The sequence below is a fragment of the Crocuta crocuta genome, unplaced genomic scaffold, assembly GCF_008692635.1.
Source record: "Crocuta crocuta isolate KB4526 unplaced genomic scaffold, BGI_CrCroc_1.0 scaffold243, whole genome shotgun sequence".
Taxonomy (NCBI): domain Eukaryota; kingdom Metazoa; phylum Chordata; class Mammalia; order Carnivora; family Hyaenidae; genus Crocuta; species Crocuta crocuta.
The window spans coordinates 3,022,342-3,045,867 of NW_027529596.1; the positions used below are offsets into that span (position 1 = coordinate 3,022,342).

The following is a 23,526-nucleotide window of genomic DNA, read 5'->3' on the forward strand; positions in this document are numbered from 1 at the left end:
TTTTTTTTTTTTTTTTTTATAGATGTCTCCTCCATTGGCTTTGTTTGCAGAAATGGTCTGTGTCATTTCTGCAGGCCCATGGCGTCAGCTTCTCTCATTACTGCTAAAGATGATGTGTCTGTGACCTTGGCCATTCCTGTCACTGCGTTTAGGCAGTTCCTCTACAGTGAAGTTGTCTGAGGTTTCTTTGGTTTGTTTTGTTTTCATTTTGTTTGTTTTTTTAATAATTAGTAAGTAATTTGTTACTTGACTCTTTGAGAGTATGTAAATATCTTATTTCTCAGCAGACTTTCACCCACGAGTTCTAGTGCCTATTAGGGTTTCCGGCCTCATTGTTTCATCAATATTTAGGAGTTAAAGCCCGCCATTCTTGTGCACATATATCTTTCAACCAAATTTTGGCACAACTTTAATTCCATTTTAAGTAAATTCGGTCTTGAATATTTTATGAGAGATTTATCAGTATAAACTGAGGAGAGGTTATAGGAGAACTTGGTATGCCTGTTCCTAAAGAGTCTCAGTGTTAGCTCAGAATTCCTGCAAATTTCTATAATTTGCTTCATTTTTCTGTGAAAAGTTCTGAGCTAGTAGTAATGTTCATTTTCAGAAATAAAAAATTGTCCCTGTGAAATATGATATGATTTGGAAAAGGAGAATAGCTAGAAATAGTCAAGTTTATTTTTCTTTGGTAGAAAATAGTCTTCAGTAATGTCATTATGACCTTATGTCATCATTTATCATATTACTGTGTTCCAAGAGAAGTTTGATTTTAAAAGCTTATGCTTGATTTATGTGTGGCTTTGTTTTTGGAGGCTTATTGTTGAATATTAACATTCTATAAGACCTTTCCTTTGGCTAGTTTGCTGATGGTTCAGGAATTCAGAAGAAGCACAGTGATCTGGTAATAAACATATCATTCTTCACTACATAGATAGCCTTTTCACTTTTTTTCTGATACTGTAAGTAATGTGTGATCTATTTTAATGGAAGAAGTGTGGTGAAGGTCTTGTGTATTTAACCTTTAAAGGAAACTCTGTGGAAAAATATATTGTTTTAAAAGAGCATGTTACCTCCTGAAGTTAAATAAGAGCAAACCTCTAACTCCAGAAAGTGTTGTGATTCATAATGTTGTTACTTTTTGTTTGCATTGTTGATGTTGTTTAGAAAGAAATATATTCAGGGGCGCCTGGGTGGCTTAGTCGGTTAAGCGTCCGACTTTCGCTTAGGTCATGATCTCGCGGTTCGTGGGTTCGAGCCCCGCGTCGGGCTCTGTGCTGACTGCCAGCTCAGAGCCTGGAGCCTATTTCAGAGTCTGTGTCTCCCTCTCTCTCTGACCCTCCCCTGCTCGCGCTGTCTCTCTCTCTCTCTCTCTCCTAGAAATAAATAAAAATATATTTTAAAAAAAGAAAGAAATATATTCAGACAATGGGAATACAGATATATGTAGATATATGTGTGTATATATATGTATATATAACATTGATTCATTTTTGAGAGATGGAGAGAGACAGAACATGAGTGGGAGTAGGGCAGAGAGAGAGGGAGACACAGAATCAGATGCAGACTCCAGGCTCTACGCTGACAGCACAGAGCTGGATAAGGGGCTCAAACCCACAGACTGCGAGACCATGACCTGAGCCGAAATCAGACACTTTACTGACTGAGCCACCCAGGCACTCCTGGGAGAATAGATTTTTAAAACATCAAACCCTCACCCAAATAAAAGGCACTCTAATTATTTTGGAAAAATCATGACAGAAAAATTCCATCATTAGTTTTAGTCCTAAGAGACTGCAGTGGGTCTGTATTTTATGTGGGATGTTGTTAGGACATCCTTCTTTGAAATTTTTTGTGCACATGTATACATTAGCATTGGTTAGCATATCATTGTAAGGCATCACCGTTCCATAGTCTTTAGAGTTGTTTTGACAGTGTTTGCAATATTGATTATATGTGTTCTTGCTCCTCACCCAAACAGACTCTCCGACTGTCTGAGTGGACACCAGTTATTTTAGAATTCTAGATCAGTCTTTTTTTTTTCAGCCCATGGGAGTAAAGTAGAGGGTGTGATATTTTAAAGTTGAAAGGAAAGTAGACAGAGTCATTTTCAAATATATGAAAAGCTATCCTAACCACTTCATTTGAGTGAGTGACAAACGTCTATTTAAAGGTGTCTTTTCTGTTGAATTGGGGAGTGACCCTTCAAAATCCTGTTGAAGAACATGCTCAGGTACCCACTCTTATGTGATCAGAATTGAGATTTGAAATGAAACCTGCTACCCCAAAATTAGACTCCTTGCATGTTATACCAGCAGACAAGACTAAGGTCAGTATGTGAAGATAAAGGCAGGCAAAACGCTCTCTGTGAAGGACTATTTACAGAGGAGAGCTGAGGCAGTGGAAGGGCTGACGTTAAAAGCAGTGAACCTCTAGACACCAGAAATGTTCACATGCAGACCTGGAGACTCAGAATGACTACATGGTATATAATTTTCATAACTTCATCTCTTGCAAATGTTATGACACTTTGGTATCATTCAGTACGTTCAAGGCTGAAGCTGAAAGAATCAACACCAGTGTCTCCCCACAAAGCCTACAGAATACAAACGTATGGAGTTTTATTATATAAAATTACACTGTTTACATTATGCCACATAAGTCACATAAGTAATTTAGAATTATTTTAATTTGACTTTGAATCCCCTTACTAATAGAGTGGATCCATTTAAATGATCTAAATGACCACTGTGGTATTGCTTATGATGATAAGAAAACATTTACTTTTCATGCTTTCCAAGGCCAAATGTGAAAGGAAAACATATTGCCAACAGTGTACACCCACGATTTGTCAAGTGTTTATGCTTAGACCTACCAGTAACCAGTGTTGAGTACTTGTTCATATCAGGTGGAGACTTAACGCAAATGGAGACTAACTGATGAAGTTATGGTCCCTCCTCTTACTTAACACATAGATAAACTGAAGAGCATAAAACAAGTGGTGTCAAAGGGACCCAGGGGGTCATTAATTCCAGCCTGTGTCATGCACGGTATTAACAAGGGTGCGTCATCAATGATTTTTAGGTGTGTCTCAATCAAGTGTGAGATAGACTAGTGATTAGTGACAACCAATGAAAGATAAATATAAATATATACATAGCCATATATATGTGGCCACCAGTAAAAGATATAAATATATATAATTCTATTTTATACATAATATAATATATACTTTCTATAATATGTATAAAATAGAAGAATAAAACTCATTATATAAATGAATATATATACAGTGAATAGAAAACTTCACTGTAGCCCAGTGAAGAACAGTGAAGGCATTTGTCCCAGCAGAAAGCAGGAATGGAGAGGATACAGACTTCAGAAGTATTTAGGCGGTAAACAAACAGGGTGTGGGGATAAGGAGAGAGAGTAAAGAATAACTCCTGCTTTGGTGGGCGTTATTTAGGTCAGATGGTGGCACCACCAGCAGGAGAACAAAATAAGGGAGGTAGCAAGTCTAGAGACGGCTGTGATGAGTTCTTTCTGAAAATACTAATGTGTGGAAGTTTAGTGTATGAGCCTGAAGGTACAAGATACTGGGCTAGCGATGTGGGTCGGAGAGTCAAAAGCTTACAGAGCCTGCTCTCCGAGAGTGAGGAGTCCTGCGGCATGTGGGCAGCGAGAACCCAGCGTATGTCTAAGTGGTCTTAAATCTTACTGGATATAATTGTCTTTTACATTTGATGGGGAGAATAGGAGCCAACAGTGGAGCCCCCTGTACCCTGCTGCGTAGACAAACTAACAACCTGGAGGGGAGAGGAAACCCTGTTTTAATAAGAGAAAAAATATTTTAAAGAGTGAAATTTCAAAGCCTCCTTGAAGAATTAATTGGCAACCGTGTCTTAAGAGTTGTAGATCAAGAAGATGTGGTTTATCTATACCATGGAATACTACATGGCAATGAGAAACAATGACATCTGGCCATGTGTAGCAACATGGATGGACCTTGAGGGTGTTATGCTGAGCGAAATAAGTCAGGCAGAGAAGGACAAATATCATATGTTTGCACGTATAGGAGGACTAGGAGGAACTTGACGGAGGAACAAGGGGGAGAAGAAGGGCGGAAATGGTGGGGGAAAGGGAGAGAGGCAAACCATGAGAGACTCTTGAATGCTGACAAAAACTGAGGACTGATGGATGTGGGGGGAGGGGGGGATGGGCATGGAGGAGGGCACTTGTGGGGATGAGCACTGAGTGTTATGTGGAAACTAATTTGACAATAAACTATTAAAAAAAAAAAAAAGAATTGTAGTGAGAAGCATGTTTTCCTGATTCAGATATTTATATGTCCTCTAAGTTTTGTCTTTGAAATATGTGCTTTTTAATTTTGAATTCTTTCTCACTATCACCAAAGTTTCTTCAGAAATTTTCTTAGAAGTAATTCTTAATTAACCTTTGTGGGATCTATAGGCTTCTAAGGCATTTATGATGGCATGGGCATAGAAACAAAATAAACTCTCGAGTCAGATCAGGATTTCATTTATGTATCTGATACTTACTATTTGTGGGCCTATCAACAAATAAGCGCCCTCTTTGAGCCTAACTTTCCTCAACTATAAAATGGGTAATGTCAACTTTTATTAACTTATTCTAAAGATTAACTTAAATAGTAGGTAGTAAGTATCTGGCATGTAATATATGCTCCTTAATTATTGAATTCCATACTAACATGAGCCCCAAAGTGGTTATTTGTCATTTATTTTTAGAAATAGGGACTTCAGTTTGGGAGAAACTTGTATTAGAAATCAGTTAATAACATGAAAGATGATCACAAATACTGACATACTGCTTTATGGTCTGCCAGACGTTATTTGAACACTTTATATCTGTTGGCTGATTCGATCCTCATGACAGCCCTGAGAGGTGGACACCGGTGATATGACAATTACATAGATGAGGTTGAGGCTTGGAGCTTAAGGGAGCAGCCTAAGTTTGCACGGTTTGGCAGTGACCAAACTTGGATTGTAGATTCTCAAGAACCTGTTTTTACAATCCCCCAAAGCGAAGCCTTGATCAGAGACTTCTTCTGTCAGTTTTTGGATGTTTCCAAAATACGTGTAGAACGTATATCAGTTAGCATGTTATCAGGGGTTTTTAACATCAGCTAAAATGTTTTAAAAGTTGATGGAGCACCTGGTGTATTACTTGGTTAAGAGTCTGACTCTTGATTTCAGCTCAGATCATGGTTCTGGGTTGTGTGATCAAGCCCTACATCAGGCTCAGTCCTGGGCGTGGAGCCGGCTTAAGATCTCTCCCTCTACTACTTGTGCTCTCTGTCTCTCTCTAAATGCTGCACATGCTCCATTAACACTGTGACGTTCTAAACAGTGTCTATCTCTAATTTCAGCCTGTGAAGTTGAGGCGGGGAAAGTATACCAGGTATCCTCACAAGAGCACATCCAGCCTTTCAAAGAAAACATGGAACAGTTTATTATTCAAGGTAAATTCGAAAGAGACATGTTGCATTTCCCTCCTTTTTCACCAGAAAGGCAGGTAGAAGGCATTTTAAAAATATGCATTGGTTTAAAGGGGATTATTTTGATATCACAGAAAAACAAATGATGTTTAATCATGAGTCACACAGCCATGAGATACTAGCAATTTGGTAAACATACTATTATGGATATGCTTGTTATTTTTGTTTTTTAATGACAGTAAATATACAGTTAAGATAGTAACGATTTATAAAGATGTTAAAATTTTATGCTCTTTATGGTAGAAAATTAGATATTTTTCTGTTTTAACTATGCTTGTGACTTCAGCTCAACTTGGCATTTATTTAGTTTTTGAAAATGCTAAACAAAAAGAAGTATATTGATGTTTTCCAGGTCTTCAAAACATTAGATTCTATTTTTAAGGGTGTATAAATACCTTTAGATATTTAACACCTTTTTTCTGGAAAGCTTAAGATGTAATCAGTGTTACCATTTTTGACTCTTCTTGTGACATGAACAAGGATGGAAAAATTTCAGAAGATATTAAAGAAACAAAAAAATTTTAAAGAAGAAAACTATTTAAAAAGTCTTACCATTTTAAGTCATTGAAATTTACAATTATATCAAAGCATTTGCTGCTCAAAACATTTCTGCTTGAGAATGACATCTCTTCTGAAGATCAGATTTGTGTCATGCCATGTTCTGGGAAAGTTCTTGCTGTCAGGAACTCTTCTAGAGGCTGACGTGGCTTGAGACTGAGGCCAAGTAGCACTCTGAAGACTGGCTCCATCCTCTGTTTATTAGGCTATGGTTTTTATAGGTTGTTCAAGTGTCGTTAATGATGATATACAGTGAATGAGTCATACTGGAATTTGATTAAATGTTAAACACAGCTTTTTTTTTAGATGGGAAAATACTATTTAATCACTTAAGAGCATCATGAAGATTGAAACAGAACTTTGGTCAGATTCATAAATCAAAGTGATTGTCATTTCTGAATTCTCAGGTCCTCATGTCTTAGAGTGGAAAATCTACTCAATAATTCCTAAATAGTCCTTGGAACAAAATCAGAGTCTTACAGTTGCATATTAGAGGGCACTGTAAGCTCAGTACATTCTTAACGATGGATAAAAATGAGTGTTGCTTTCTCCATTAGGTGGGATATTTAGATCAAGAACATGTAATTTGGGAGAACTATGAGGGTAAAGGATGGGATATTCTTTTTGCTTATATGAAGAAAGGAGTCCTTAATTCATTAACTCATTAAGGAAGGAAATGAGTCTTTCTTCAATGCTCTTCTTCCATCACTTTCAGTTACTTTTTCTCTGGTCCTGTTCAAGTGCATTTTGATCACGTGTTCATTGAAAACAATTTTGAGTACCTCTATTCGTCTAGATATTCAATAGCAGTGAATAAGAAAAAAATATATATATATGTCTTAGTGGGTCTTACATTGTATATTATCCAGATGTCAGATAATGTCAATAGCAAATTCTTTGGAACATCTTACGTTGATCAAATATGTCAAAATTTGGAAGAAAAAAGTTCAGCTTTAAACATGAGTGAAAAATGCATTGCACTTTTGTGCAAAAATATATGCCAAACCTTTGCTTATAATTAGGCTTTCCTCAATAATGAAATAGTTTTATTACATTAACCTCTGTGCTCCGATGACCTCACATAGGTATTTTAATGTCTTTATATATCCTATCAAAGTCTTAATTTTTTTTTATCATCCCATCAAAGTCTTTTTAAATGTGTCACATTTCTAAATCTAAAATCTCTCTCCAACAATTCAAGAGACTATGCCCATTACTGGACGAACATTTTTATTTCATTAGCTCCCACAACATAATAGAAACATCTCTTATCCTCATAATTCGGCTATTGTGTGATCTATGGAACACACATGAACAGTCTGGATTGCAACTAGCCCTATGCTCCACGGATTCACCCACTTTGTTACTCCCTGTCTTCCCAGTTTTTCTCAAGTCAAGATTTTATGGACTCTGCTTAAACACCTCTTCCTTGGGAATGTCCTCACCCCTGCTTTAAAAGAGGCAGATTTAGAGAATTAAGTCCTGCTTCTGCAAGGCATTCCTTGTTTGTAATGGTGCCAGCAATGTACCATCTTTGGAAGAACTGAAGTTCTCAATAATATTAACACTAATTAATGTTCTCAAATAATGTTCTGAACTCCAGCCAGCATTATATTCTTTGTAGTACTTACTGCTTTCTGCAGTTGTATTTTTGATTGGTCCCTCAACAATGTGAGCTCCATTAAGAAGGCAGCCTTGTTTGGCTTCTTGCTATTCCTTTCTCTAGAACAGTGCCTAGCACATTGTACACAGTGTGGCTCACCTGACAAAACCAAACAACCCTCATCAAGCCCATCTCTTTGCTGTCTCTGAATTTAAACCAAAGTAGCTCAGCTCTTTTGAAGGTAGGAGGGTACTTACAGCAACACCAACTGGTATCACCTAAAATCACGACCACGGACCTGCTGTTGGAACTCATTTGAGCACTTCTCTAAGATTTTCCATGTAAATTTACTTTTCTCCATTTCTGAGATTTGCTCCTCTATTCTCCTCTCAAACCTCCACAGTCTTTCTCTTCTGCTTCCTCATGACTCTGATGATAACCTCATCTTTTCCTGTGGTGAGAAAACAGATGCTTTTGTACAGAAGCTACCACACTTCCCCAGCCCCACATCTACAAACCTGCCTGAAGAACTTGGGCTTCATCCTGAATCCTTGGGGAGCAGAGGTTGAAAGACTTAAGAAAGTTTATGCTGGCAGAATCTGGGAAGGGAGACGGAAAGACCGGACTTGGAGACAGTAGAGTGCTTGCAAAATTGTTATGGCAAATTGTTAGAAAATGAGGAGGCCCCATTCTCAGGACATAGTAATTGTCCTGAAGAGAGGACATATTTAAGGGGTAACAATAGCAGAGAAGAGAAGTTACTTGGTGACCAAATATATATATATATGGAGGTGATGCATAGGGTCCAGATTGCAGGCTTGTGTGGTGGGGAGTGGTGGTGTTAGTCACTAGGATAGAGAATATAAATATAGGAAAAGATGTGAATGGATAGCATGGCCATAAGTGGGCTCACAGGTGAATGTTCCCATCGAGCAGGTGGATATATGCCTTGGATATGGCAGAGAGCACAGATGGAGGATTGGGCATCATAAGCAAGGTGACTCTTGGGTAGATATGATCACCTAGAAAGATAAGAAAAATAGACTCAGGGATAGAACTCTTTAGTAGGATGCACTTATAGGATGGACATAGGAAGACCCAACAGTTGTTAGTTAGGTGGAAAGCAAACTAAGAAAGGCTGTTGTGATGGAAGCCAGAGTTAGGAATAGTTTCAGAAAGGAAAGAGTGATTATAGTAGTTCCTGGATAGAACAATTTTCTTGGATTGGCATAGATGGAAACCAGTTTTCTGAGCTTTTAACATTCAAGAGAAGTAAGGAAGTAGAAGGACGCAACTGCAACAGTTTTAAAAGTTACGTGGGATACTGTAACCGGCTTAAGTGTTAGACAACGGTTTAATCAAAGTTGCTAAAATTTAACTTCTCTCTAATTCATGTCACCATACGTGATGATTTTATTTTTTAGATGTATTATGAAGAAACCTAATTAGTAATCACTGGACACTTATCCAGGATTTATCTGTAGTTTTTGCTTAATTTTCCTTTGTGCTTCTTTTTTCAAGTGGCAGAAAGCAAGAGGAAAGAAAGAGGAGATAAATGAGATCACTAGGGAAGCTCATGCTAAGCTAATATATCTCTCAGAACTCAGCAGACTCCTTCCTCTTTATTTTTCCCTTTTCTTTTTGAGTCAAAGTTGTATTATGGACAAAGTAAGCATATGAAAACCATATGCATAGATATGAAGAATTGCCTTTCTAGGTGTCTGTACATGGGGAGATTGCTGGGAAAGAAATAGGAGCCTAGCTCTATGTCGTTGGCCTTCAAAGCCTCTTTACTCATATGGTACACTTGGATAAGTGTTTATTTTCAAACCCAAGCTCAGCTGTTTGAGGCGGGAGGTAAATGGCAAATTAAGGGTCATTTCTCTCCATGCTATTATATGAAGTCCTTATTGTGATTTTATAAATCAGAAATGGCTGATGAGATTTTTATTAGCCTAAGTATTAGCCTAACTCTCCATACCTCCACCCCTTCTCTTCCCAAACTTTCTTCCTGAAATGAAGCATAGTAAGTTATAGCTGAAATGAAGGAATAGAGCCAAGGTGACAGTGCATAAATTTGTAATTATATATGTATCATTATAAGAATGTTGAAACTTCCACCCTCAGCATACAATCTTTAGTATTGGTAATTCTTTTTTTTAAATAAAAAAAATTTTTTTAGAGCTTATTTTTGAGACAGAGAGAGACAGAGCACAAGTGGGATAGGGACAGAGAGACACAGTCTGAAACAGGCTCCAGTCTCTGAGCTGCCAGCACAGAGCCTGATGTGGGGCTCGAACCCAAAAACCGCGAGATCATGACCTGAGCGGAAGTCAGACACTTAACCGACTGAGCTGCCCAGGCGCCCCTGGTATTGGTAATTCGATGATTGAGAATGAGGAGATGGTGAAAGCAGTAGCATTAACTGTACCGAAGACTGGGAAGTCTGCCGGAAGTATGTTCTGCTGGACATGGTACCCATGGTGCCCTGTAAGCAGTGCTCCATATTCAGGGTGGGCGTCTTTGGTAGTGTTTTTATTTCTTTTTCAGAAAATATACTGAGAATTTTTTTAGTGATGTTAAAAGTGTAGGATGCATCATATGTTTGAAGTCTTTCATTGACCATTTAAAATTGAAAAGCAAACAATTGTCTTTTAAGCACACAACTTTTTACTTATTATTCATATAACAATAATAATATTAAGCGTTAATACCAATCTTGTTGTGCTAAAGAATTAACTGAAGCCCTTTTTTACTCTGTGTGATTTTAGCTTCACAATTCTTTAGGACAGTCTGAGAAGCCACTGTTATTCCCATTTTCTGATCAGGAAACAAAGACTCAGAGGGCTTTGTATATGACTAAAGTTACACAACAGATGGCAAAGTCATGCTGAAACCCAAATCTTCCCTAAGAAGCTTTAGCTATATTTTATTTTAATTTAAAAATTATTTAAAATATCATTAGGGGTTCCAAGAGGTAGTGGATAAATGAGTTGTGTAATGTCCGGTGGTGGAAACCATAATGCAGAAGCAATCATATGTAGAGGATGCAATTAAACTCAGAAGTCACAGTATCAGAACTGGAAAGTGAGAACATTTCTGTATTCATGCAATATGCATGCAGATGCTTTGCACCGGATAGACAAAGCTCTTTTCCCTGTTGATAAATGATTATTCCATTGTCCCCCTCCTGTCTCTGTTAACATGGAAGAAGCATGAATTTGAAATGATCCTTCTGTAAAGAAGAATAGTCCATATCACCACTTCTCTCTGAGGGTTCGATTTCTTCCACCGGCCACAGTCATTCATTCTGTGCTGTGGATGAGAAATGATCAAAGAGCTGCTGAGGAGCGGTGGGAATTGATTCCATATGAGGTTTGCTAACAAGTGCCTCCTGCACATTTCTACTTGGATGTTCCCACCGCTGCCTCATACTAAACGTCTCCATATTGTGTTCCCTGCTGTGTCCTCTGCACTTAGTACATAACAGACTCCAAATAAATGTTTATTTCATAGATGAATGAATGAAGGGATGACTTTATCAGTTCAGTCAAGTCCCTCCTCTATTCCCTGTCATTGTCATGGGACTTTGGCTTCATTGTTTATTTTTTAGTGAATAAGTGGAAGAAGCAATTTTTAATAATTCATGCATATATTGTAAAATTTAGGTATGAAATGAAATGTAAGTCTTCTTACTATTACTTTCCTGTGTTTTAACCAAGGTTGGGTTTCATTTCTCTTCTTCCAGAAGTAGTTGGTACATGCAGAAGCGTATGTATGTATGTATGTGCATATATACCTGTGTTTATATATGTTTTACTAGTGGTTGCATCCTCTACATGTTACTTTTGTCCCTTGCTTGTTCATTTTTATTACAAAATATTTTAGACATGTATAACTTTATATTTATTTTATATATAGTGTATATAATAGACATATACATGCATACATATAAATTATAGTTTTATGTGTTTTATATTTATAGATAACACAAAAATAAGCTTTATTATTATTTTCTATTAGGTATGTTCTATAAATTTGCCATCAGTACTGAATTAATTAACACTGAACCATATTGCTCCTCGGAACAAATACAAGGTTCAGTTTCATCAATGCTTTGGTTATATCGGTCTAGTTTTCATCCATCAGTCAATATACAACCTTGTTTTATGTGTGGTCATAGTGTTTTTTTTTAAATAGGCTTTATTTTTTACGCTTATTTTTTTTTAAATTTTTAATATTTTATTTATTTCTGAGAGAGACACACACAGAGTGAGCAGGGGAGGGTCAGAGGGAGGGGGAGACACAGAATCTGAAACAGGCTCCAGGCTCTGAGCTGTCAGCACAGAGCCCGATGCGGGGCTGGAACCCACGAACCGTGAGATCATGACCTGAGCCGAAGTCGGACGCTCAACCGACTGAGCCACCCAGGCGCCCCAAAGCTTATGTGTTTTCACGTTGAAGACCTTATGTACTATATACATTGTTGATTCATTAATACTGAACCAACAGCCAGCAGCACCATGAATCGTGCCTGAACCAAGCGTATCTAACGCAAGTACTTTCTGTAAGGGATATCACAGCCTTTTTGTGCTTAGGAACAAGCAGTAGACAGCACTGCAACACCATACCTGATGGCCATTTAAAAAAGATAAGTTACCTCCAAAAAAGACACAAAAATGCAAAAAAAGTATCATCATAGACTAAGAAGAGGACACATGTTTACAGTATGAGAGCCTGGCCTTGTTCCGCCGTCGCCGGGAATGGATGTGTCAGGTGACTGTTATGCATATGTCCTTAAAAAACTACCAAAGCACTGCAAGTGTACACTTAGGAATAAAATCCAGTTTAGTGAGCAGGCAGATTCACCAGTATAGAATTCATGAATAATGAGGGTCAACTGTATATGTGGAGGGCATTTATATGTTGTATACATATGACACAGATAAGAATACTGATATTTAAAATTTTTTTTTAATGTTTATTTATTTTTGAGAGAGAGAGAGACAGAATGCAAGCGGGGGAGGGGCAGAGAGAGGGCGACACACAATCTGAAACAGGCTCCAGGCTCTGGGCTGTCAGCACAGAGCCCGATGCGGGGCTGGAACCCACGAACCGTGAGATCATGACCTGAGCCGAAGTCGGATGCTCAACCGACTGAGCCCCCCAGGCGCCCCAAGAATATGATTTTATATTTATGTATATATATTATAACCTAAATGAGATCACTGCAAGTCATGACCATTTCATTTCTTAGTTTCTTTTTCCTGACTGTGTACACTGATGTGTCCCTCAGTGTTATATGGACAGGAAGCATGGAAATGGCCTATTGTAAAGAGAGACGGTTAGAGGAACGGAGACGCTGACTTTGTAAATACATTATCACCAACTGATAGATGGTCTTCTTTTCATTCCACATTTCCCCTCTACTACATTTTGCATCTTCATTCTTTTAATATATACCTTGGATATTTCAACAGGATTGTTTAACAAAATCTAAGATTTAAAATAATACAGTCCCTGGAATGCTTCAACTCTAACCTCACCCGTTTATACTTATATGCCATTCTTTTCCAATGGTATAGTATCATCTTATTTTTTTATAACCAATACCATTTTCTTTGCTCACCATACCCTCATGCTTCCTCCTAAGCCTTCCTTCTAAGATGATTTTTCTTCTCTCTGAAGTATACTCTTTAAAAGTTCCTTTGGGGGGTGCCTGGGTGGCTTAGTCGGTTAAGCGTCCGACTTTCGCTCAGGTCATGATCTCACGGTTCGTGGGTTCGAGCCCCGCGTCGGGCTCTGTGCTGACAGCCAGCTCAGAGCCTGGAGCCTGTTTCAGTCTGTGACTCCCTCTCTCTCTGACCCTCCCCTGCTCACGCTCTCTCTCTCTCTCGAAATAAATAAAAAAAAAAACCTTAAAAAAAATTAAAAAAAATAAAAGTTCCTTTGGGGGGAGGAGTGCCTGACTGGCTCAGTTGGTAGGGCGTCCAACTCTTGAATTCACTTCAGATCATGATCTCATGGTTTGTGGGTTCAGACCCTGTGTCTGGCTCTGTACTGACAGTGTAGAGCCTGCTTGGGATTTTCCCTCTCCCTCTCTCTCTCTCTGGCCCTCCCCTGGTCGCTTGCTCTCTCTCTCTCAAAATAAAAAAATAAACTTAAATTTTTTAAGTTACTGTGGCATGAGACTGGATTGTAGACTCTTTTTTTTTTTCTTTGTCTATGGAAATGTATATCACAGTTGCTTTTGAGAGATGTCTACTAATCATAAAATTCTGGGCTGAAAATGAATTCCTCTCCGGAGTCTGGGCACCTTAGACTCTTCCCTAATTGGGTTGTCAACTCTGCTTTGGTCCAATTTTTGTGTCTTGGCTTCTAATCTAAATTTTCTCTCAGGCTCTTATATGTTTTCTATTTCTCTATAGGCTTGTTTTGGCTAATCATCAGGGGGCACTACCAACCAAGAACTACTTTAAAATACAGTTTTGCCATGCATTTTAGGATCACCTATTGTGGATTGAGACCCAATACACAGTTGATTGTCCATTTGGGATTATGGATTCTTATGTAGGAGGGCTTCCCCTCCCATCCGGAGCCACAAAAAGATGGACACCTTTCTTCAATGTCTACTTTAGTGAGGTATAATACTTTTCAGTTTCCTCCTCACTGAGAGTGTCTCTTTGGACACCTTGGAGAATTGTAGTCCTGTTCACAATTTTCCTGTATGGCCTTTCAAACTACAACTGTAAGTTGCTGGGTTTACTAATGTCCCTAAGGCAGTGCCTGTTTATACCCCTTTAGAACCCTTGTTCCTATTTGTTTTTATGGCCACAGAGAATTTTCCTTATTTTCTAGCCAACTCAGCCACACATTCAAGTTTACTTTCATCTGGTATCTTTGTGTGCTTTGTTGTGAAACTTTGTGATATCTGGTCCTCAGTATGGTTGAAAATAGAGGTCTATCTTGGATTTTTTCAATAAAAGGTCTTTGAGGTAATTTCATATTGGTACATTCTTGATGATTTTATAGTATTCCATTGTAAAAACATACCACTGACTTGCTCATTTCTTTATTCACAAATCTTCTTTCCTACAACATTGCTTTTAAAGGAGAAAAATTATAGAGAATAAATGTGTACATTTCTCATACTGCATATGTATACAGTATATTCCTAAATGTTGAACTGCTGGGGCAAAAGAGATATCAGCCTTATTCTATTTTTTTAATGGACTACTTTAAAAAATTCGTTGTCATGTTTATTTGAGAGAGAGGAAGGGAGTGACAGTGAGAGAGAGGAGAGAGGAAACATGCTCACGGGTACATGCATGGAGGAGGGAAGAGAGAGAGGGAGAGATTGTTCCTCCTGACCTTGCTTCTCTTGTGTAAGCATGACTAAGTCCTGTGGATTTTCTCAACACGTCAGCTTCCTTGCTTTAACACTATCCTAGCTCAAAATAGTCTCTTGCTTCTATTATGCTAAGCCCTTCCTAAAAGTTCCATTTTTCCTTGTTACTTTCATTGTATTCTAGTACAATCATGAGTGAAACTCATAGTAACCTAAAGTCTTTTGGAAAAGATTGAATTATGCTTAGTATCATGATTAAAAGGCATTACAATTTAGATATATTTAAATTATATCCAATATATTTTAAAATGTCAAATAGCTGAACTATTTTATTAAAATATTCTACATTTGCCCTCCATATTATGTTATAAACTATTAACTGCATATTTTTCATGACTAACCTCAGCTTTCCTTCCTTAGGTCCTGGATGCTTGGATAGGATCCACTGTGAGAGTCCTGACCAATAGTTATGTTCTTATAGCAGAACCCCAATGCATTCTTTAATGGAGATGATATGACGCTTCTAGTTGTTGTTTTTTTTTTTTTAAGAAAAGTCAGCGAGAAATTGAATTTATGACTACTACTTTTAAAAGTATAAACTTTTTTTTTGTTACAAGAGCAATTCGGGTATAGTAAAACCAAAGGATCCTTTTCTATAATTCCTTAGGAAATAACAACCTGTTGATTCCAAGGGAAATATTCCTAACTTAATAAATTTTACCATTAAGAATTACAAAGATTTTTGGTTAGTGTTTAAAATCTGTCAGTCTGGCAATTTTCTGCTTGACAGATTTTTTTTTTTTGTTTTTGATCTTATTTGGGCATTAGGACTGTTAGGAACATTAGAATTAAGGGAGTATGTCCACATAGGATGTCTCTGATTATCTATCTCTACTCTGAAGATGAGTAACACTGGTGAGGCATAGATCTATGACACGTAGGAGAGAGAAACCATCTAACCCAGATGGCAAATGGTTTCACCTCAAGTGCCAAATCTAGTAGGGTGATAATGACTTGTTAGAGTCTTGTCTGAGGGATAATTCTTAGGTTTTTAACTGGACTCTTTAAAATTTTTTAAAATGTTTATTTAGTTTTGAGACAGAGAGAGAGAGAAAGGCAGAGAAAGGGGGAAATAGAACCCAAGCAGGCCCAGGCTCTGAGCTGTCAGAACAGAGCCTGACATGGGGCTCAAACTCACAGATTGCGAGATTCTGATGTGAGCTAAAGTGGGATGCTTACCCGACTGAGCCACCAGGTGCCCCTGGATTCTTTAATTTTTAAGAGTACCTTGATTAATTAGATTTATTGTGATTAGTGCTTGTGTGATGCACCTTTTTCTATTTCTTTTACTTTTAACTTAAGTGTATATTAATATTTTAGGTGGGATTTTTTTGAGAGTGCTTATAGTTAAAACTTTTCTAGTCAATTTGAAAATTCTCATATTTTAATCAAGTATTTAGGCCACTTACATTTAATATAACAATCAATATGGCTGCATTTCATTTACTGTCTTTGTATTTGTCTTTTATCTGTCATGTTGTTTTCCTTTTTACCTCTTTCCCTGCCTTCTTGTGGACTAGTTGAGTATTTCACTTTATCTCTACCATTGCCTTATCAGCTTTTTCTTTTTGTTTTCTCTTTTTAGTGTTTTTTCTAGGGTTTACATTATACCTCTTTAATTTGTCACAGTCTATAATTTTATTCAGTTTCAAGTGTAATCTAAGAGCTTTACAACAGTCTTACTTCCATTGTCCTTCCTGTTCCTTGTATTGTTGCCATATTTTTACTTCCATATAAATCATAATCAAAAACAATATAATGTTCTTTTACTTTTAACAGTCAATTATATTTCAAAGAAAGGTATAAATGAGAAAATATCTCTTATATTCTTCCACATATTTAGCATTTCTAGTTCTTTTCAGTCATTTGTATACATCAGAGTTTCTGTCTGATATCATTTTCCTTCTAACTGAATAACTTCCTTTAACAGTTCTTCTTATGTAGGTCTGCCAGTGCCAAACCTTTTAGCATTTGATTCCTTGACATGTTTTATTTATTCCTTTATTCTTCTCCATTTTTGATATTTTCACCGGACATAGAATTGCCAATTAACAGGGTTGTTCTTGATTTTTTTTTTTTTTTTTTGCTTATTTCTTGCCACACATCGGGGTATTTTTCTTTTGTCTTCTGCTTGCATAATTTCTGATGAGAAATTTATATTAGTTTCCTTTGCAGTAGTTTTTTATAGTTGCTATAAAAAAATTACCACAACTTTGTTGACTTAAAGCCACGCCAATTTATATTTCCGGATATCACACATCCAAATAGATCTTTTTGGGCTAAAATTATGGTGCCAGCAGAGCTTTGTTCCTTCTGGAGACTCTAAGGCAGAATCCATTTCCTTGTCTTTTTCAGATTCTGGAGGTTCCCTCTATTCCTTGACTCTGGCTTTCCCTGTGTCTTCAAAGTCAGGAATGTCTGATAAAAGTTTTTCTCATGTTGTGTCATTTTGACACTGACTTTCTTGCCTCTCTCTTTCACTTCTAAGGGTTTTGTGATTATTTTGGGCCGATCTAGATAATACAGGGGGACTTTTCTCAGTATCAACTGATGAGCTACATTAATTCCATCTGCAACTACAATTCCCCCGTGACATATTCATAGATCCTGATGACTAAAATGTAAACATCTTTGGAAAGCCGTTATTCTGCCTCCCACAAAGTCTTTAATAATTTTAGTTTTTGTTCCTTGATATAAAATGTATTTCCTCCCACTTCTGGTTGTTTTAACCTTCTGTGTTTATTGTTGATTTTTAGGATTTGGATACTAATGTGCACTTTTGTATATGTATATTTTTATTGCTTGTAGTTAACAGACCTCTTGGATCTGGGAGTTTATAGTTTTTATCAGATTTGGAGAACAGTTGGCCATTATACCTTTAGTTACTTTTCTGCTTTTTTGCTTCTGAAATATCTGATGTCATGTTATTTTCATTTTAAGTGAACGTTCATTTTTAATTCAATTGTATTTTTCATTTCGGATACTGTGTTTTTCTCTCTGCAAGTTCCACTTGGTTCTTTCTTTTGTATCTCTCATTGTTATATACTACATATTTGTGTCTTCCAAAATTCATATATTGAAACTCTTAATGTGTTGGCGTTAAGAGGTGATTACGTCATGAAGGTAGAGTCCTCATAAATTAGACTAATGCCCTTAGAAGAGAAGACATAAGAGAGCTTGCCTCTCTCTCTGTTCTGCACCATGTGAAAATACAGCCGGAAGTTACTACAAACCAGTAGGAAGGCTCACACTTGAAACCTATTGTGTTGACACTCTGATCTCAGACTTCCAGCCTCCAGAACTGTGACAAATGAATGTTGTTTAAGCTGCAAGTCTGTGACAGCAGTCTGAACAGACTGATACATTCAGCCTTGCCCCAACCTGTTTCATGTTTTTCTTTACTATTTGAGAATAGTTATAATGGGTGTTTTAATTTTAATGTTTTTGTTTTGTTTGCTAGTTCATCTCTTGTCATTCCTGGTTCTGTTTTTACTGATTGATTTATCTTCTGGTACTTGATCACATTTTCTGATACTTGGTTGGTCTAGTAATTTTTTATTATATCCTAGGCACTGTTATTGTCATTGACTGTGTGGATTTTGTATATTATTTTAAAGATATTTGGCTTTCTTTGTGTGGACAATTTAAATTACTTATGTCTCAGTTTGATCCTTTAAGGCATGTGTTTAAGCTTTGCTGGGGCTAGAGTATCCTTCACACCAGGGATAATTCAGTCCTACTACAAGGTGCTCCCCGGCCCCACCTCCCCTGCACACACACTGGGGTCTCCAAGAGCTGTCCTGTCCCACATGGTCAGCAACAGTTCTCCACTGTAACTCCGGATTTTGAACACCACTAGGCCCTGTATGGGCTCTGGGAATTACTCAGTTTATAGCTCCTTGATTCTTTGCTTTGATGTACAGATCTTCACTCTATACATGTGCCACCTAATACTCGGCAAACACCCAAAGAGACCTTAATGCAGATTTGTGGCCTTTTTTCTATAAGGCTGTTTCTTCTCTGGCTCTCAGACCCTTAACTTCAGCTACTTCAGACTCCCCAAACTCCTGTATGTAGTTCCTCGACTCAGGGAGACTGACTGGCTTATTTGGGTTCTTCTTCTGGGGCCCACAGTCTGGAAATTGCCGTTAGACAGAAATCCAGGAAGATTTTAGGGTTCAACTAGTTTGTCTACCTTCTTTCATAGACGAGAGCCTTGTGCTGCCAGTTGTCCAATATATGAAGACTGTTGTTTCATATATTTTATCCAGTTTTTTGGTTGATTACAGCAGGAGGTAAGTTTGGTTCTTGTTAATCAAGTCCAGAGGTGGACATCTCTTTCCATTGGTTTAAAGTGAATGAGGTGCCTCATTTGTTATGATATCACAGCATAAGAGGCTGAACTTACCTCTGTCTACAGCTTTTTGGCCAATTATTTTTCATTATATTTCCCATCTATTCTACATCATATCCTTCCTTCTTGATATCCCGGACCATGTGGCACTTACATCTTTGCACCTGTTTTCTTGCTGTTTGGTGTTTAAATGTCCTCCCTAGTTCTCTACTTTTTTCATTTAACTGATGTTTGTTCACCAGTCATTTGTCCCAGCTCAGCATTTTGCCTTTCCGTTTTCCTTATTAACATCTCTCTCAATAGATAAATGTTTCATTTAATTGCGCTCATGATTGAATTGACAGTGTGGCTCTGGGATCAGGCTGTGTGTGTTTGAATCCTATCTCTTACTCTTAATATTTCTTATATGTTGTGCAAGTTATTTAACTGCTTATCTCCTCCTTGTGATTTCCTTCAGCTTGTAATTAGTAAACAGGTGTGCTTGATCTATCTTCTTCAAGGTATTTGCTACTTGAAAAAGAAAAAAAGAAGTGAATTTGCCCCAGATGTGTCTTTTTTAAAAATGTTGATTACTGAAAGCTTATGAGAGATTTACTTAGAATATAGGTAGAATAATATGTTGGATTTGTCTATAATCTTAAAATTAGATGGTATAAGCAATGTTTCTGTTGGAAATCAATAACTCTTTTTATACTTGTATTGTTCACAGAATGTGAAACTCATACATGCCCATTATGTTTTCCCATGTCGTTTTCACTTTGGGCTTAAAAAAGAAGATTTAGAAAGGAATTTCACTAAGGACCACTTCAATAACTACATCAGGCTGGGTGATAATAGCACATGGCTTTCTTGCATTTTAGGCTTGGCCAGAAGCCACATATATCAAATTTTTGAACTATGCATCATTTACTATAGTGTGTATGTTTCTTGAATTTTTACAGCAATCACCTATTCATTATGTTTATACACTTTTCTATTTCTAGGAACACAAATGGTACGTATTTTTATGCACTAAGTAGGAACAACCCTCAGTAGTAACTCAAAGTTGCCTATGAATTATTGCAAAGGCCAAATTGTAATTTTATACTCTGTAGATATTTGCTTTCTTTCTCCTAGGAGTATTCCACAGCATTTATTTTATTGTCCCAAGAACATTTGCAGCATCAAGGAAGGAAGGCATTGCGTTCGTTATTTCCTTTGCTGTCTAAGGACAGAAGTTCTGATCATCATTCAGTGTCTGACCTCTATAAGCTGCCTAAATTTACTTGACTTTCAGTTCATTGTCAAAAGGATCAGTGTCTCAAAAGTTTCAAAACCAAAGTAATATATCTGCAATTAAATGACAACTTTAAATGACTCAAAAGAAAGGCACTGCATCTGTCTAAAAAATAACCCATACTGGCTGCACTTAAAAGCAGATGAAGTGCACATTCATAGCTAATTATAAACAAAAACTAGTTAACACTTTAAATAAAAGGAAAAATAGCAAAAAGATTTAGAGCCTAGACAAGCAGATGAAAGGGTTCTAAGTTGCCTTCCATCTGATATTACTCAAATACAACTCTGTCTCCAATTACCTGGGAATATGTGGTATTCCCTCATGAAAGCTCCAGATCAGAAAGGGCGTCCGTTCCGTGCCTCTGCTTACTCACAGTCGTTTGGAACAAGTTCAGCAGAAATATTTAACATTGCAAAAGAGTCTGGAGCCAGACAAGTGACTACAGACAGTAATCACTGGGTCAAAATAGTAACTTAGTAGGACAACAAACACCAGAAAATATTTGTGGGAGCAGAGATTTGGGGGGAGGAAGTATTAGTGCTGTTGGAGAAGATATCACTGAATTCAGCCGAAAATGGCCAAATAGAATCATTGAAACATTTTTCAACCAGTTTCATGTCTAGGGACATAGGAATGTCCATGCCAATGATCTCTGGCAAAATTGGACCTGAAAGGTAATATTATGCCCTAGCCTTAAAATAAATAAATGGATGGCGGAGGGGAGGTGAAACTAACCACCTAAATAAATAAAGGCTACCTCCTAAAAAGTTCAGTGTTTCTTTTATTATATGGTTTTAACTACAAGCTTCCTCTGCCTCAAATTGCATATCGCTATTAAGATGTGGGGGGCAAAGGGAGACCATCACTACGACAACTGCAGTATTTTGATTAATATTTAATACCCAGTTTGCCCCAGAAGTGCACAGTTGATTGATCAGCTCCTATAAGGTCCATTTATTTCTAAGTTTAGATTTTAGGTCTATGAGTTGCTAATATTCTCTGCAGATTATGTGACGGTACAGACCTCTTCTTATTTTGCCTTCCTTCTGAAACTACATTGTACTTTTTCTTCCCTCTAGTATCAGTACAGGATTGATTGTTTTCTTTCATCATTCTGACTCTCTTCTCCCCACTTTAAACTCTGTTCTCAGTATCAAATGTATGCTTTAGAGGAATATTGCAAACTTTGAACATATCATCTTATCTTTTGGATTTCTGTAGTTTCTCCCTGAGTTTACAAAAGGTACTGTCGTCCCCCACGCAGCAATTTCATTTACTACTGTACCTCCACACAAAGACTCAGAAACTGTTAGCCTCTGCTTATACTATAAGTGCTGGGAGCCTATGAAAACAACAGCACACACAAATTAAGTAGAAGTAAAAAACAAGAAAGGATACTAACTATAGAGTTAATTACTTGAGTTTTGTAAAAGTTTTTGAGTCTCCTGTGATATCTCTTGGCCTGTAACTTATTTATATTGTTACAAGGAAGCATTCTTATTTTAGCAATATATAAGCCCCATTCTGAATCTGGGTACTCTAGGTTCTAAATTATTACCTATGCAGCAGGTGGTTTATGCCTTATTTCATTAGGCAACTCAATGGAAAGGAAATTATTACCCTGTTTTAATGATAAAGAAAAGTTAGAAAATCAATGTGATTAGTAGGATTATTAAAATCTAACACAATTTAGTGGCTGATACAGAATTCTTGCATAGGTCTGCCTGATTCTAAATGTCATATTTTAATCCCAAACACTGACCCCGATGGGATATGAAAATGAGCTTAGTGGTAAGAACCATGCCAAGAAACTGTAGCTTTTTCATGTGCCACGTGGGAGAGGCAGGTCCTGGACCCTGAGACCAGGGATGCCCTGGGTCGGTGTTGTCCATTAGGAGTCACACCAATTCCCCCACCAGAGGTGGCTGAGGCTTCCTGGCAGTAGAGGTGCAGGGAGCCTCAGGTGACTGGATGACAACTTGAAGGTCACTTCACACCAAGCCTTGAACCTGTTTATTTTAATGCTTTTTAAAACTTTTCTGTAGTTCCCATTATTGTGAATGACTAGAAGGCCACCATTCTCATTAACATGTCAAAAAAAAAAAAAAAAAAAAAAAAAAAAAAAAAAAAAAAAAAANAAAAAAAAAAAAAAAGAAGAAGAAGAAGAAGAAGAAAAGAAAAGAAATAAGCTATATGCTATAAAGAAAGGGAACATTTGGGGCTCCTGGGTGGCTTAGTCGGTTGAGCATCTGACTTTGGCTCAGCTCCTGATCTCATAGTTCCTGAATTTCAGCCCTGCGTCGGGCTCTGTGCCGACAGCTCAGAGCCTGGAGCTGCTTTGGATTCTGTGTCTCCCTCTCTCTCTGCCCCTCCCCAGGTCATGCACTTTCTCTCTCTCTTATTCTCAAAAATTAAAAAAAAATTTTTTAAGCTAAAAACAAAGAATGGGAAAGTCGGTCATTCTTTAAATAGAAAATTGGAACCTTTTATAACTCCTATCTAGCAAATTTTGCATACTTATGAAAGTGTATTGACAGTATGCTGTAAGTATATAGGAAATTGTTGCTAAAAGTAACTCTGGCATTTAAAACTAGTCACAAAGCCGTCTGTGCCATTAGAAATGAACTGAAAACAATATTTATATTTTTGAAAATATAGCTCAGGGAATAAAATAATTAGCAATAAGATGTTGACATGGTTTATAGAAAATAATCTTATTTCTATATCACTTTCAGCTTTCTTTATCTTATTTCTTTATCACTTTCAGAAAATAAATAGACTTACTTGAAAG

At 37.2% G+C, this 23,526-nt stretch overlaps 1 protein-coding gene across 1 annotated transcript in view; it reads left to right on the forward strand.

The window, feature by feature from the left end:
• The window catches only part of FMN2 (formin 2), a 433,801-nt gene that overhangs the window by 327,540 nt on the left and 82,735 nt on the right, over positions 1 to 23,526 (forward strand). Inside the window, exon 20 of the mRNA XM_077761768.1 lies at positions 5,405 to 5,497. Coding sequence (XP_077617894.1) covers positions 5,405 to 5,497 — 93 coding nt within the window. The remainder of the gene's footprint in view (positions 1 to 5,404; positions 5,498 to 23,526) is intronic.